The sequence below is a fragment of the Otolemur garnettii genome, unplaced genomic scaffold (assembly GCF_000181295.1).
Source record: "Otolemur garnettii isolate 467f Iridium unplaced genomic scaffold, OtoGar3 scaffold00070, whole genome shotgun sequence".
Classification (NCBI taxonomy): domain Eukaryota; kingdom Metazoa; phylum Chordata; class Mammalia; order Primates; family Galagidae; genus Otolemur; species Otolemur garnettii.
Window position 1 is genome coordinate 7,291,406 of NW_003852465.1, and position 17,836 is coordinate 7,309,241.

General features: G+C 37.6%; 1 protein-coding gene across 1 annotated transcript in view; it reads right to left on the reverse strand.

Moving 5' to 3' along the window:
• SLC38A4 (solute carrier family 38 member 4) overlaps positions 1–17,247 on the reverse strand; it is a 37,227-nt gene extending 19,980 nt beyond the window's left edge. Inside the window, exons 1-4 of the mRNA XM_003793557.3 lie at positions 17,105–17,247; positions 6,124–6,354; positions 3,115–3,205; positions 2,487–2,602 (exon numbers count right to left, since the gene is read on the reverse strand). Of these exons, the coding sequence (XP_003793605.1) occupies positions 2,487–2,602; positions 3,115–3,205; positions 6,124–6,242 (326 nt within the window). The 5' untranslated portion in view covers positions 6,243–6,354; positions 17,105–17,247. The remainder of the gene's footprint in view (positions 1–2,486; positions 2,603–3,114; positions 3,206–6,123; positions 6,355–17,104) is intronic.
• Positions 17,248–17,836: the final 589 nt, after the last annotated feature.

Here is a 17,836-nt window from a genome sequence, read left to right on the forward strand (position 1 = left end):
TAACAAGTATGCTTTAGTGTTACTCAGTTGTAGAACCTGGCTCATAGCTTAGATGCTAAGAGTATAGCAAAAATGAGCAAATGCTGCATCTACTTACTCAGCATATATGTATATGGCCATCGTATTTGCTTGATGGTCACATCAACATTTAGAACTGAAGGGCTATTCAGTAGCCTGACTAAATCTTAACCTAGAAGCTAGGAATCCAGAAGCCAAGGCATGCAGAGTCAGCTCCTTACTGCTGTTTCTGTACATTTTACAAGGTTCTCCACCAACCAGAGGGTCAGGCAGTTGCATGTGCAACAGAGAAGGCAGAGAGAGGTAAATCCAGGGGGCAGGAAAATTCCTTTATTCTATTCAGAAAGAATCATTTCTGGTGCCAGGATCCTTTCACATATCCACATGTATGTGTAGTTTCTTCATGTTTACACTGATCAGCATTTTTCCAAAACCAACAATTGGAGCACAAAAATAAGAGGGTAGAGAGAGCATCTATATAATAAATGAAATAACAGTGTTTTTACCTGGTATTAAAAGAAATCTTTCTTTGTTTACTTTACATAAGAACACACTAAAGATTTTCTCCACCATTGATCTAACTCTTTGGTAATTCCCAATGAAACTTATGTTATAAATGTACATTGGAATCATGAATTACAAATTTTATATTCACTCCAGCAGTAGTGTACTCTTGTTTCCATCAATTTGTCTGCCAGATGGTTGAATCCATGATACAGTGTTACATATTTCCACATGCCTTATAAACTTAGCTAGCTATTCTCGAAGAATAAAGAACATTTTCTATATCCTAAACGTGTACTTGTTTTGGCAGAAAATACTAAAAATAAAACCAATGGAATATTATGTTATTTGCTATGGAGTAAGGGAGAAAACTGAATCTAGTCTGTGCTACTTAGACACACAAAACAGCCCCATGATGTTTAGCTCTTTAATTGCTTTGATCAAATCAATCTGTTAAATGGTTATAGCCCTAAAATGAGATCCTTGTTTGAAGAATGGAATATTCTTCTCCTATGAACATGATCTATGACCCTGGGAAATCAGGGGGAGTGTCTTCTACTTCTATTCATCAGTTATCTACTATAACTTTCTAATTAAGTTAAGTAGTACATATAATGAATAAGGAGAAGGCAGTCTTTTTTGCCACAAAGGTAATGCACTTTACAAAAGCATGCAAATGCATGAGTACACCTCTAACCACGAAGACCCAAATAGTAAAGAAAACCCTAGTTTATTTCAAACACAGTTTATAAAAGTAAAGTTATAAAAGCCTATTTACCTGAAGAATATTATACACAAAACAGCTCAACCAAAGCACTAACACAATATAAATATTTAGAGTGCTGATCCTTAGGCCTCAAATAACTGTCTAATGATCTAATCATATGTGATGTTCAGAACATAAATAGTATTTATATATCATAAATGTTGCATTCTTAGACTGTTATTTAACTCTCTAGCCCTGCATTTGGGATTAGGGTCTGCATCAACATTGATGCTTAATATTAGATTTCATTCTTGTGAAGAATTCCACTGCTGCCAACTATGTCTTAGAAAGGCTGTACACAATGCACATACATGTCTGTGGTTGACCATCACAGATGACCCCGTATGTATCCTACAGGTCAGCTATGAGACACTGCTACCCCTCAACAGCATTTGAGCAAGTTAGGTGAAAGTGCACAGGTTTGGAATAAACTTCAGTCATTCAACAAATATTTCCTGTACTAGGCACTGGGTTAGGTCTTGGGGATCAGACATGTGGTGAGTGAAACCAGACATGGACTCAACTGGCAAGAGATGATAGTGTTGCAATGGAGATGAAAATTAAGGGAATGAATCAGACAACCACACTAAAATATTAAAACTGTGGTGAGGGTAAGGCGATTTCCCCACCCATGGAGGTCAGGGAAGGCAGGTGAAGCTGAGCTGAGATGTGAGGAGTAAAGAGATGAAGGACAAAGGGAAGAGGTTTCCAAGACCATGTGTGAAGGCTTGATGGTGAGAAGGACAGTGGCACCTCCTTGGCCCAGAGGAAAGGCTATCGTGCCCAGTGTGTGTCACAAATGGACAAAGGGAATGGAGTCTGATGTGGCACCAGAACATGCAGGGTTCTTCAGTCTGGTTTGAGATGGGAATTTATGCTAAGAGTGAGATAAAATCAGATCTGCTTCTGGGAAAGATCTTTTCAACTGCTAAAACGAAATACTTTGTGAAATGGGCTGGGGAGGAGCTCCAGTGCTTTAGGTGGTTGAGCACATAAATTTTTTGCTATTTGGTTAGGGACAGTTGGGCAAGCAAGTACCCTGATTAGACTGGTCTGATTTTTCCTCAGGTTAGTGTTTTATCTAAAAGCAAAAGGAATACACTAATTCTTAGATTTTTTCATCAAACTTCAGACTGTTAATTGAAAAAGCACCAAGTATGCATGGACTTCATCGCCAATTGTAGACATGTACACTCACATAAAAAGTATGATCCCTGTGTTGGCCATGGCGTAGGACAGGCCCAAGATGCCGCTGCCCATGATGGCGTTACTCAGGTTGAATGAAGACATCCCAAAGGAGGTGGTTCCGGGGTGCTTGAAGAAAAAGGAATGCATTAAAGCAAACATTTGCCAAAGGGTAAACTTTGGGGGAGGGTGATTATTCTTATTTTCATATTATCTTTAATGGAGGAGCTTATAGCCCATAATTGAAGACTAAGATAAAATCATAGCAAGTAAAAACCATTATTCAACATCCATAAAACTATGTAATTTTCAATGGAATGCAGCCCTTGGTTTCAGCCGAGGTCTCAGTAAAAAAGTAAAAAATACAAGTGGAGTAACACAAAGAAGGGGAAATGTGTATGACTGTGGATTACATTTGGGTTAGAATGGTTTCTCCAAAAAACAAATAAATTTCATAAATGATTTATGCAGCCATATGGCGAACAGGAAAAACAAGCCCTTATTCCAGTAAGGGCCTAAATAAACAGAGAATGTGCTGATCAAAGCTTGGAAAATTTCAGTGACAATGTTTTCCCACAGAGATCTAAGTAGCTCAGACACCCTCAGTCCTGTTTTCTGCCTGAAAGCGGAGATTCACTTACATGTTCATCGCCATAATCTGCCAGCTTCTTCTCTCCATAAAATCCATTTGTCAGGAATTTCTGACTTTCAGCATCTTCATTAGCAAATTGACTGAAGATGTACACACATACACACAGTAAGAAAGTAAAAACATCTAAGTAAATGCTCTGAATTATATTTACTATTCAAGTGATCAACTAACTGAATTAGGGGAGGAAAATGAAGACACTTAGAATTTTTTCTTCTCCTCCTTCATACCAGTGCTCGTACCAGATTAATGACTAAGCACCATTTACAAATATACTTTGGGAGAGAGGAAGGATATGATGAAGGAAGGAAATATTATTTTAAGTTGAAAAGGTTTTTATGCCACATTTCTTCCTTCCCACATTAGCCATGCAAGAAAGAAACTAATTAGAACTAATTTGGTTCCCATTTAGGGCCCTTCCAAAGAAAGGGTCCCGAGTGATGACTCTTGAGTTTTCTGAAGTGCTACCATACTCAGATGATCTTATGAATTCAACCAATATTTATGAAATGCTGGGCATTCTGATCCTTGTCTCATTTGATGCTCAAAATATCCCTATGAGAGGAATTTTCATGCCCTTACTCCAGAGATGAGGCAATTGTGGCTCAGAAAAGTGAAGTAGCATGCCCATATCCACAAGACTCTAAGCCTATGATTTTCCGTGGCATCAGAAAGTTCCAGGCAGGGCTCTGTAGCTGGTACTTTCCCTCTTGGGGGGCTCTGTCTGTTTATACATACAAGCACATTTGCAGGGAAGTAGTTCAATGAGAGCTATGTGTTATATTTGGTTGTGTGTGAGCATTTTAATAGCTCTGAAAATATACTTAGGATATTATTAGCTAATGGATGAAGTCAAAGTAAAATTATAATATTAAGGCAACCCAATGAATTAGTAGAAGAATTTGGAAGAAAAGGAGACTTTAAAATGTTGCTGTCCACAGAACTTGTGATTATGGTCTTCTTCAGTGTGGGCTGGAAGCTGTACAGCTTGGTCACAGAGTCACCCCTTAGCGTGCTGCTCAGCCCCTATAGTCACACACCAAGTGTCTCTGAGGCTATGGACCTAAAAACCAGCCAAATTCTTGCAAGGCTTGACTAATGAGGCCTGCTGCTACCACTGCATTGCTATACTGCAAAATATCACACAGACTTATTATATAAAATGCCTGGGTATATATGCTTCTTAAAAGTGCTTTCAAATTGGATAGATTGCAATTTTTAGGACATTTCTTACATGAAAGAGTAAGATAAAATAATTGAAGAGTGTTTTGTTAAAACTATCCTGAGAGGCTCGGCGCCTGTGGCTCAAGCGGCTAAGGCGCCAGCCACATACACCTAAGGTGGCTGGTTCATATCCCCAGCCCGGGCCCACCAAACAACAATGACGGCTGCAACCAAAAAATGGCCAGGCATTGTGGCGGGCGCCTGTGGTCCCAGCTACTTGGGAGGCTGAGGCAGGAGACTCGCCTGAGCCCAGGAGTTGGAGGTTGCTGTGAGCGTGATGCCATGGCACTCTACCCAGGGGGATAGCTTGAGGCTCCGTCTCAAAAAAAAAAAAAAAAAAAAAACTATCCTGAGAAACAAAGTAGAAAAGAATTATTATAGAAGAGCTGTACAAATTACTTTTCATAAGAGGAGCTAATCTTGAGTATCAGGTGAGGAAGAGGGATGGCAGGGTTACTTTTGAGACTAGAGAACAATATAAGGTGTGGATAGAAATATAAGACAAAACCACAAAGTTGTATGTACTTTTCTAGAACTCAAGGAGCAGACAGCCCTGAGTTTCCAGATGAAGAACCTTTCTTGGAGTCTTAGGGGTGGTTGCTAAGCTTATAGCTCATGGAAAGCAGAATGCCCCAAGTGGTCACCTGCCTCAATTTGCACAGGCCCTGTCACCTTTCTGTGATTTACTCCAATAGTCTGTAATTAATATCCCTGCTATGTGAAGACTGGTACATAATGTTTGCTGTTGGAAACTGAGACCAAAGGATGAAATGAAGCCTAAAAGAGGCCTGAGGACTATACAAACAAAAGTGTCACCTGGAATTTAAATTTGCATGTCCAATGCTTAATTTCTTTTACTTTAATCAATGAACTAGTGTCTGTACGCCATGAGTAAGTATTTAAAGTGTAAAATTTGAAAGTAAGTAGATTTTCTCTTTTTGAGGCTTTTGCATGTTCTTATTCAGGCATGAGATGAATTGTGGTCATAAAACACGCCACGGTTGTATAAAATACAGGAGAAATGTCCCCAGTGTGTTAAATGTTTTGCTACCAAACCCAGCATCTATTGAAAACATAAGTATAAAGATCCCAAATAAATATATTATGTTGGAGTTCTCAAAAATTTACATTTAATGGTTTAATTCAAACATTATATAGACAAACCCCATCTTTCTAAAATGGTTATGAAATTGCAAACCCATGTTTAGGCCAGGAGTTAAAAGGGAAGTCATGATGAGTTGCTCTTTCCATTATGGCTTTGTGAGGACTCAGTGGAATGACCCTGGGACAGTTCTTGGGAAGGTGTCTCAGTGTCTACAGCTTAATCATCCTTGGCATAGTTGTGCAGATACCTCTCAGAAATAAAAGAATCCTCATATTTGGATCAATTTACTAAAGATAATGAAGTGAAGGAGAAAGAACAAATCTTTATTGACTATCATCTATATTCCAGGCACTATTTTAACCCATGTAAAGGTAGCTATTGATTTGCTATTCTATGGTTTCTACTGACGCTCAAAGAAGATAAATATTGTCTCCAAAGTCAGGCAACCACCCCTAAGACTCCAAAGCACTATGTTCTACCACACTGTTTTCTCAAGAGTCACCTGGTTGAGAAAATGCCATCATTCATGTCTCAGTGACCTCTCTAGCCCAACAACCCTGAAGTTCAGGATCAGGGAATTGATGTATTAATGTTCCAGTGAGACCCCTGTTTTTCATGTCCACAAACCTGTCTCGTTTTTTCTGTAGAACCTGGCAATTGTTAAGCCCCTACCTGCTCATTGCGGCCTTTTCTGAGCTCCCCATCCCGGTGTAGCTATCCAGAGCGCTTTCTCCACTGCTGCTCTCTTCATCTGGCTCAGTGTTGACATTTCTCAGTTCCACAGGATCCATTTGAGCTGTCAGCGCTTTCTTGTCCACACACAAGCCCCTTCAGTGTAAATAATATACTGTACCTTCAGTTGGAGGCCCTTTCGCTTTGTGTTGATGTTCAGAACACTCTGTTCTGCAAACAGAACACAATGTAAATCATTATAATATTCTTTAAATTAGTTAAGTGAATATGAATCACCTACTTTGGATATGCGCTCTATAAAACATGGAAAGGAAGTAAACTCCTGAGTCATGTAAGTATGTCCTTACCCAATACAACAAAGAAAGAAAAAATGAGAGAAGCAGTAAAATTACTAACAATTGTTAAACCAGCAGATATTTATAAAGTGGCTATGTATAATGAATGAGGCAGATGCTTTATTAGTCACTAAGGAAAGAAAAAGAAATCTTAAGACAGGGCAGTGGTCTTCAAGAAAACGTAGGTATTTGTAAATACAGCCCATGCTTTAAAAGAAAGGGAAGCAAAAGTAATTGTTGATAAAATTCTGCCAAGGCAGAATTGATCAATGTCTTTGCTAGTTATACCTGGAAAGAAAATTACTGCTTTAATTTAATTGGGCATGAAAGAATTACCACTACCTAATGCTTGAGAATATGCAACACAACACAGAATATGGTGCTTAGGAAAACACTTTCTGGGCTCTTGGATCCTGAAGCCCAACTTAAAAATAGTAAAAGAAAAAGAAAAGTACAGGTTTCCTTTTCAATCAGCATCAGTCACCATCTATATCAAATTAAAATGTGTTTTAACAACTAAGAGATCTAGCATTTAGTCTCTGCCTTTAATTTGTTGGATCTCAGCACAAGGCATTTAACTTTTTTGACCTCACTTTCCTAAACTATAAAGTGAAAAGGGGTAGACTGGCATTGGGTTTTAAAAAATGCCAAACCTTTGTTGTGTGTTGTTGATACAATTACCTCTGAAATTTTTTACTGTTAGATTCATTCCATTATTTTGAAATGTTGTCCTGGGAGAAACACTATCACTCTTGGAAAGTGTGGTTCTAAAATTTGTATTATCTGTTTGATAAGAAAATCCTGAGCAGAGAAATGAACATAAAAATCGCTCCAGAAGACTTGAAATCCATAAATGACCTGGTAAACAGAAACTGCCACATATGAATGCCTCCACAATCCAAATGCCATTGCAGTACACCTGTGGAAGGTATGGCACCACTCCTGGAAGGCTACTCACATTTGAGATAAGTTTACAACTCCAAATTACAAAAGTTATAAAGTACACATGGAAAAACTCACTAGTATGAGTAGCAGTAGGTAGAAGAAATGATAAGATTCACACACTTGAGGAGCCAGCAATTTAAAAGGTTAAGTTAAAATTTTAAGCAATTTAAAATTTTAAGTTAATATAATAAAAAGATATAAAATAAGAGTATCATCCATAGAATAAATACATTTTAAAAGAAAAACAGGCTAGTGTGAAAAAAGAACCAAAGAAAGGGGAGGGGGTAATCTAAAAATAAAAATTAGAGTCATTAAAATTAAAAAAAAAAAAACAGCTGAAAGGAGAGTTATAAAATTAGAAAACAGATCTATGGAAGTCACTCAAATTATAGCACAAAGAGAGAGGAAATAATATGAAGGAGAAGTTAAATGACAGGGGGAAAAACAGAATAAGAAGTCATTCTAATATGAGAAAATTGTGAGATGCAGAAGAGACAAAATAGAAAGAGACAGTGGTAGAGAATTGCCCAGAAATGAAGAAAAACAGTAGCTCTCCAAATTTAAAAAAGCACATAGAGTTTCAACTAGGAATGATAAAAATGAATCTATCCATTAATATAAGGCTAAGTGCATAGCATAAAACTATCAATAGAAAAAGCTTAAATAGTACCAGAAAGAATACAAGGAAGACAAGTTAAAAGAAAACACAGAAACTTGTGAAACGAATATAAAGGTTTTCCTCATCTATCACATAGTACCAGTCTTACTTCCCAGCAGCAACCACTCATAGTTGTTTCTGGTTTTAGTTCATTTAAAGTCAGCCATTCTAAATCTAAATAATTCACTAAAACCTCTCTGATTTGGTTTAAAAGCATTAGATTAGTACCTATGAAAGGCCAAAAAATTAGCATACTTTTTTTTCTATCTTTCTTCCCCCACTCTCCTATTTTAGTTAATGAAATACTTTCACACTGTTAAGGATCATAATACTTTCTTCCTGTTCTGTAAAACAACTAAATCATCATAATTTGTCTGTAGATTATTTCTAAGCACAGAAAATTGGATCAGCATTTACAACATAAGATTAATATGCAATATTAAGAGTATGCTTCAATGAACCAAGTGGTATAGTTGATGACATAATAAATGAAATATAATTCTGTATTATCAAAATGTTGAAAGCAAATTTTCCATCCGCTTTCATTTTCCGAATGGCTTCCTCCTCTAACCTCTGGATCCTGCTCAGTTACTGATAGTTCTTAAATGCCATTCCCTCTTTTTTTCCTTTTTTTCTGCAACTATTCTGCATTATGCTAAAATACTGCCTTCACTAACTTTTTTCTCATACATTTGTAAACAGGACTTCTGCATTGTTTCATGTCAGAAAATGTCTTTATGTTGCTTTCAAACATTGTTGATTGTTTGAATTCTAGATTCTGAACCATTTCCCTGAAAATATAGATATGTGGGGGGTTCAAAGACTTGTGTGTTTCTTCTGCTCCAAAAAATGTTCTAGTACTTAAAAACATGATTTCTCCCCTGTTATTTACTTCTAACACTTCCATTTGTCAGGTATCAGATCTCTTTATCTGTGTTTTTACGTTTTTATTTTCCATCTGTTTACCTTACTGCTCAAGGGTCCAGGATATATCCTCAATGTCGCATCTGAAATAGCAAATTTAATCTTCAGCTATGTCTATTTTATTTTACAACCTGTCAACTAACAATTTGTCTCAATTATGTTTTTAATTTCTAATAATTTGTTTTTATCCTCTTCTTTCTTTGTAAAATCATCTTTTTCTTTGTTTTATGGATGTATTATTTTCTCAAGTCTAAGAATATTTATTGGAGGTTTTCAAAAGTTCCTTTGGTTTCCTTTGGTTTCCTCCGGCATTAGTTATTGTTTGTTCATCTTGGTTCTTCTCTTTCATGCCACTAATTTTCCTTAAATACTTAGTGATCCTAGGTTGTCTGCTCATATTTACAAATTAAAGAACATGCTGCTTAACTTAGACAGCTAGTGCTTAGGGTCTCCCTGATATCATGTAGCACTATTTCACTGGTGGCCTGCTCCCTTGTCGGTTCTGTATAGTAGCTCTTCTGAAGATTGTCTGGGTGGAGCCCATTGCAGGTACCCCACTAGGGTAATGGGAGAGGACCCCACTCCCAGGTACAGCTGCCACTCTAGGAGAGGAAACTCTGGTGATTAAACATTTTACTGAAGTTTCCTCTTGGTGGAGTTTCCATTCCTGCTTGTTATACCTCTGTCTGCTATGGTGGCACTAGTACTTAACCCTAGATCCTTCCTCAGGTTTTCTTTACAGACTTATCCTATGGGCCCGAGACCATCACATCTACACCGAGGTTCCCTGGTGTGTATCTGATCCTGCCTGCCTGTGATCCAGGCCTCCTCTTTGGACTGACTTAACTCTTGCAGGGCTCCCGCTGGGAAAAGCACACTTACCCTGGTTCCTTTTGTTTCTCTCAATTTTCCAACTCTATCTGCTTTCTGGCTTCCAGGAATTTTAAGAATTTGTTTGTTGATGGCACCCCTATTGTTTGTCACAGTTTTTGTGGGTTTGTCCTTTTAAAAAGTATCATTTTTTAAAAAAAGTTTCATTCCTTGACTTCCTCCCCTTCTTCCAGTCTATTCCCAAAGATTTCATATGATGTGATAATTAAGTTTATGGGTCCCCTTGACTGAACTAAGTGATGGCCAAATAGATAATAAAATATTATTTCTGGGTGTGTCTGTGAGGGTGTTTCTGGAAGAGATTAGCATTTGAATCAGCAGACTGAGTAAAGAAGATCTGCCCTCACCAAGGAGGATGGGCATATGCCAATCTCCTGAAGGGCTGGACAGAACAAGAAGGCAGAGGAAGGTGAACTTGCTCTGTCCTTGAACTGGGACACCCATCATCTTTTCCTGCCCTTGAACAATGGAGCTCCTGGGGCTTGAGCCTTCCAACCCTAGGATTTGCACCACCAGTCCCTTGGTTCTCAGGCCTTCAGCCTCAGATTAATTTATACCATCAGCTTCCCTGCTTCTTTAGCATGTAGATGGCATATTATAGGACTTCATGGCCTCCATAATCATGAGATACAATTCCCATAATAAATCTTATCTGTATCTATATATGTATCTTTATCTATATATATTTCTAGATCTATGTCTATTTTTATTTCTATCAATCTTATTCTATTGGTTCTATTTCTCTGGAGAATTCCAACTAATACATGTTCCAAAGACTCCTCGGGTTCCTTCTTTCTGCCCAGGCCTCTCTTCTGAGTTCCAGTTGCATGTGTCCATTGGCCTAACTGATATCTCAAAGGCAGATTTGAATCAGCGTGTCCAAAAACCTAACTTGTGATAGTCCCCTCTTTGTCCAATGTTTTCTTTCTTTTTTGGGGGTGGGGGAGGCTGCAGAGCAGACTGAGGAGGAGAGAAAAGAGGGGAGAGAGATAAGGAGAGAGTGGGGAAGAGAAGAGAGAGAGAGTAGAGCGAGGGGGAAGAGAGGGAAAGAGAGAGAACAGAGAAGGAATGCAGAGAGAGGTAGGAAAGAGAGACTGTCCAATGTTTTCTATCCAAAGAATGTTGTCACTATTTCATGCAGTTACTTAAGCCAGAAGCCTAAGTCTTCCATTATAAATTTTTCTTTCTTACCCACCACATCCAGTTCTTTACAAAATCTGGTTGATTTTACTACTAACTGAAATAATTCTTTCTCTTTTTTTGAGACAGTCTCACTCTGTTGCCCTGGATAGAGTGCTGTGGCGTCATAGCTCACAACCTCAAACTCTTGGGCTCAAGCAATCCTCTTGCCTCAGCCTCCCAAGTAGATGGGTCTAGAGATGCCTGCCAAAATGCCCAGCTATTTTTAGAGACAGGGTCTTGCTTTTGCTTAGCTTGAACTCCTGAGCTCAAGCAAGCCACCCACCTTGGCCTCCTGAAGTAGTTCTTAAATTAGTCTACTTCTTTTCATTTCTTCTACCATCACTCTTGTCTAAGCTACCATCATTTCTTATTCTGTCCACTATAAAAATGTCTGAATGGATCTCCATGAATCCTCTCTTGCCTTCCCTAACCCACCCATTCATTCTTGGTGGAATAGCCCGAATAATCTTTAAAACACAACAGCAATAACACAGATCATATCATTTCTTTGTTTACAACACTTTAACATCTTCCCTTTACTCTTAGGATAAAATCCAAAATTCTCAGCATGCCAGAGAAGATTCTACATGGTCCTCCCACTCCTCTGGTTTCCTCTCCTCCCACACCCTCTGGAAATGGAGAGCACCTATGAGAAACTCACATGTTCTCTACCACCTCAGGCCCTTTACACATGCGGGTCACAGTGCTGGAATGTTCTCCCCTCCCCTGTCCCACCTTTTACTTAGCTAACTCCTTTAGGCCACTAGAGGAGAGTCTCTTTCATCTTTCATAATATCCAGTTTAGTCTGGAGGACCAATGAAGGTTTCTCTGGGTTTTTTGTTGCCAGATGTACACATCCGCAGTCCTGGGGCCTTCAGAGAAAGTCTGTTTCATTTTATACTCAATCATAGAAAACTCACGCATTCCCTTTGCATTAAGCCATGTTAATCCCAGGATTAAAAGAAGAAAAGAATATCAAACACTCATGTGGCACTTACTGTATGTCAGCATCTGTTTTAAGGCTTTACACGTACTCATACTCTTCAGAGCAGCCCACTGAGGTGAGCACTAATTTTTTTTTTTTTTTGACAGAGTCTCACTCTATCACCTTGGGTAGAGTGCTGGTGGCATCATAGCTCACAGCAATGTCAAACTCTTGGACTGAAGTGATCCTCTTGGCTCAGCCTCCTGAGTAGCTGGGACTACAGGACCCTGCCATAATGCCAGGCTAGTTTTTCTATTTGGGGTAGATATGGGGTGTCACTCTTGCTCAGCCTGGTCTTGAACTCCTAAGCTCAGGCAATCCACCCACCTCAGCCTCCCAGAGTGCTAAGATTACAGGCGTGAGCCACCACACCCAGCTGTGTGAGTATATTCCCATTTTACAGATGTATGGAAGAGCAGGTGAAGTGGCTTCCCTGCCAAGCTGCCTCTGAATTGCTATCTCTACCACTGAAAGATATGCAGGAAACAGGAACTCTGGTTTGGGCAAGAAACAAACCTGGCTGTAAATCTTAGTCAAATTAACTTCTGAGTAAGTTGGAACTGGAATTCCTACCATCTGCCAAAACTTAGACACAATGAGTGTCTAAGTTTTGGCAAATAGTAGGCCCTTAATAAATTTAAATCCTTTTCCCTTCTTCTAATAATCAGAATCTAATAATGTCTTTATCCGTATACAAACATACGTAAAATTTCATATGCATAATTTACCTTACACACTTATAAAAGAGGACTTTACAGTTTTCAATACTCTCACAAAAATTATAAGCGAAGTTGATGCCCTTCACAAATGAGGAAATTAAGACCTTATTTAATACTATTTTTACCGCATATAAAAATATTCCATTTTGGCCTTGATGAAGGGAAATCTCATAAAAGTTGGCATATATTTTCATAGCTCGTATCTTCAGCTTTGGAGATTTGGTTACTGATCTATTTCAATGGGATAAAGGCTAAATGCACAATTTTAAAAGAATTAGAACATTATGAAAAACTAAATATTGTAAATCATTTGCCTGCAGCACAAAGTAAGTAACTGGAAGCCTTTAGACTATCTCATACTTGCTCAAATTTAATCACATGATTATATTTCAATGTGGAAGTGTTTCACAGATGGCATTTATTTATTTACTCAATAAATATTGAGAATAACACATAAGCCAAAAACTATAAAAGACACAGAGAACGGATAAGACAGGATCCCTGCCCCAGAGGAACTTGGCTTTTTTGCCTATGAAAATACTTACTGAACTAGTCGGTGAATCTCTGCATGGGTAGTGTAGAAAAGAATGATACTGGCAAACACAGTTGAAAAATATAATTTTAATAAGTGTAGATTCTTATGCCTCTTGCCCTCTTGGGACATGGTACCTCCATCCACCCAATTGCTCATGGGAGGAGACTGGCTGTCAGCCTTGACATCTCCCATTCTCTGTCCTTCATCCCCTACTCACATCCAATCTGTCCCCAAGACCTATCAGTCCTTCTTTCCACATCTGTTTAAAATTCATCACTTCTATCCATGACCATTAGGTTATTCTAAATGACTACCCTACTAAAGGCCCTACCATGATTTTCCCATCCCTTTTTAGACTAAAGTCAACTCTCACAATCTGCTATAAGTGCTCTCTACTTTAACCCAGACATAGATCTTTAGTCCCATACTGAATCACACCCCATCACTCACCAAGTAACTCCCGGCTTCTTTCATTTCCCCATTGCCACATCAAGACCTTTTAATGTGCTGCTCCCTCTGCTTGAAATGCTCTTCCCCACAGTCTTAACTCAGGTATCTCTCACTGTTAACTAAAACAACCTGTAAAGTCTTTAGGGGTCATGTGGTCAGAGGGACCGTCCCTGCCTCCACATCTGAGCTAGACGCTCCCACCATGTGCTCTTGAAGTATGCTCTTGTTCCTGCATAGTACTCACCATATTTTGTGGTTAATGTTTAGTTGTGTGATTAATTGATAAATAACTGTCACCTGTCCCCCAGCTAGACAGGAGGCTTTGTGTAGATGGGAACAGTCCTGCCTTTGTAGACTCTACATATATCTAGCATCTGGCACGGTGCCTGGTATTATACTCTAGTGGGACCAACACAAGTTGATCTCATCATCTTTATAGATTCAGGTATCCATTCCTCTTATGGTTTTCTAGGCTAATAATTAAAAATGAAATGGAAATATTCTCCTCTAGATACCAGAAGAAAGGACAGCTTTGTTGGACAAATAATGTTCAAGATGCTTCTAAAATAAAAACCAAATTTGGTTGGATAGAATGTTCTGTTGTCTAGTCTTTCTCTCCATTGAAGTTAGGTTTCTCTGTGACAGAAGATCTTGCAAAAGCAGACTAGATATTCCAGTGCAGTAATCAACTGCATTGTTAATTCAATGTATTCATCTATAAAGATATAAAATCAAAACTGGAAACAAAAGAATTTATAACACTATCACAAGGGAAGAATTCCAGTTCCATCACATTTACTAAAAGAGACAGAAATGTTCTAAGTAGCTGATCTTCCTATCTACACTCTAGTTAGTAAACATTCTAATTCTTATTCTTCAAATAGGTAACTCAGAAGCTCAGAATGAAAGATTCTCAGAAGAGCAAATTTCTCAATTTTTACTTATGTGGTTCAACTTCAAAGAAAGGCATCAAATTTGGAAAGCAAAACTACCTCTGGGGTCAAGAAGCAGAAGTTCTGACCTTCCCTAGTTACTGCAAACATTTATTTTACCTGATAAGTGAAAGTGACAAGGAAGCTAATGGTGTCAGAACAGATTTCCCATCATCCCTATGTGTCTGTCTTTCATGGTTTGCCAGTACTGATGAAATTACTCTGAAATCTAGGTTTCAGTAACAGATAGCCCCACATGTCATTTACCCTTTGGTTGAGCAAGTGAGTCGTAGCTGGTCATACACCTGCTAAAAGCTAAATTATCTTGTACCCGAGGAAGTGATTTAAATCTCTATTGAGCATGTACGGCAGATACATGAATATAGCTTTGACAGTGAAAATCAATCTAAAATTACTATATATTAAATTCTCTTAATTTCCCCAACGATGACAGTGAGATTTCTTATTAATCTACGGCATGATTTCTCAAAGAAATTAGCTTCCATAAAAGCTAGAAAAGCAACTGCCAGTAACAACAGACCATACTGACTTATCTATTTCCCTTCCCATTGCTAGTACTATTTTAACATTTCTATTCCTTTGCTCTACTCAGATATAGTTTAGAAATACTATCTAGGAAGAGCTAGGAAGTTAAAATAAATAACCTTATCCTAAGGTCTTTTCCCTTTGCTACAAGTATTACATGCTTGCTAGCGTAAGAACTAAAAAAGCAGCCATTTGATGAGGTATAAAGAATTATTCATAAAATGTGAATATGCTATTTTGCTTACAGACTTCCTAGCTCTCTTTTAAGAGGATAGTCTTTCTAGTCATCTTAAATATAAATTCCTACACAAATTTTACTTAATATTTTCCTAAACAGTAGTTTCCAGAATGTACAGAGATATATAGTATACATGATATTAATATAGTTAACTTTCTTTTTTTTTTTTTTTTGTGTCTCACTCTGTTGCCTAGGCTGGACTGTAGTGGCCCAATCATGCAAACATAGCTCACAGCAAACTCAAACTCCTGGGCTCAAGTGACCTTACTGACTCATCCTGAGTAGCTGGGACTACCTGTGCATACCACCATGCCTAGTTAATTTTCCTATTTTCTGTTGAGACAAGGTCTCACCATGTTGCTCAGGCCAGTCTTGGACTCCTTCTTAATCTCAAGGGATCTTCCCACCTGGGCCTCCCAAAGTACTAGAATCATAGGCATAAGCCACAGCACCCAGCCCATAGTGAACTCTTTATGCTACATGTTTTAAGGCATGATACTTAATAATCTGTCAAGAATTATGGATGCAATATATTCCTAAATGTCTACATTCTTTGTAATAGACTACTGTACAGGAATAGTCTAATAAAATAAATTATTTTTATTTTCTTTAAAATAACTCATGTGTTAAATAGCTTCAATAACCCTTAAAACATATCGTATAATACGTATAAGAAAACTCAAGAGTTCAACCACTAAAACTATATTTTTGAGAACTTAGATGTTGCTAATGTACTATTAGGGATATAAATGTAACTACTTTTCAAGCAAATCCCAGAGCTAGGAATATAATTATATTCCAGATATAGAAAACTGAACTGAAGGATCTTAAATGTCAATCTTTTCTAGAAAGCACACCTAAATTGTTTTTGTTTGTCAAAAATAAAATATTATTTTGGCTAATGTTCATGAATATGACCTAGATCATCAGTTGAAATAGTCTTCTATGCAGTTACAAAACACTCTTGGTGTTTTATACTTTTATACAAAACATATATAGTGTATTATACAAGAACACTTTGCTACAGCCTGGGCATTTAAAACTATCACCATATGCTCAAGATGCAGGGTTACTTAAATCCACTGGGAATTCTCCCCCTGTATGTTAATAAATTTGAGGAGAATGGCTCTACTTTCAGATAATTGATTCTTTCAAAATCTATTCTATTCAATTTCCAGGTTTCTCCTAGTAATTTAGCTCTAAATATACTCCTTCATTCATTAAAACAGGCAACTTAAAGGCCTAATATTGAGAATGTACTTCTAAACTTTTCTGTTTTTTCCTAAGACAAATTAGTCATCTCTTTGTTATATTCAATGATCAACCAGAAGATATAAGTAACTAAACACTTGTTACCTGCCCCTTTTTTTTCTATTATCCATTATTCTAATTTTATGCTCAGATCTAAAATTCACTTCAAATGTAAATTGTGATCAGGATCTGAGTAAATAATTTTAATATTTGACATTATATTGAGTTGACCTTTTCTAAAAAAGATCTTTTTTACCCTATTTGCATTTTCAAACATTTTAATTTGTAATGAATAAACGATTGATACAATAAAAAGAAAAAGTAAGCATTATTTTACACTGCAAATATTCATGTAAAAACAGCTGTACCTTAATTATTTATCCAGTCCTGTGCAGTCTTCCTTGAATTATTGGGAATGGCAGTCCCCTGTAACAGCGTTGACTTATGTGAACCTTTGGGGATCTAGACAATGATTTAAAGACCAGTGGGAGTGAACAAGGCAAGCCAATCAACACCACCACCTTGCCCCCAACACCTCCCTCTCTCCAACTTGCGTCAGCTCTTTAAAAAAAAAGAGACACCAAATCAGTTTACTGTTGTACATTTGGATTCAACATTGGTTACACAAATTACTATTTGCTTTTAGAATTTTGGCTTTCATACAATAAAACATTCACTGAAAGTTTTACCTTGGGTGGTGTCATTCTGTGTCAAGATTGTGTAGGTTCGTTGGCTGATAAATCCCAAAATGTTAAAACTTTTTTTCAAAAGATTTCTGAACTAAAGTCAAAGTAAAACAATCTAATATTTATAGTTAGGGAGTCAGACTGCCTAATGTAATGTTATAATCAGAATTATAGAAAGTATTGATTACATAGTGGAAGAATTATTTTCTTTTGGACTATTGACCTCTTCAGAGGTAATTTTACAGAATGACAGACACTTCCAAATAGTACCACGTTACTTAAGATGTGGCGAATTTGAAAATCATAGGCCATTATCAGCCACTGCTAGGCTAACACTCCAAAGGCAGTGTGCTGAGTCAGTAAAAGGCGGCTTGGTGTTTTCAAACAATTTCTAAATGGACATTTTTCCCCCTT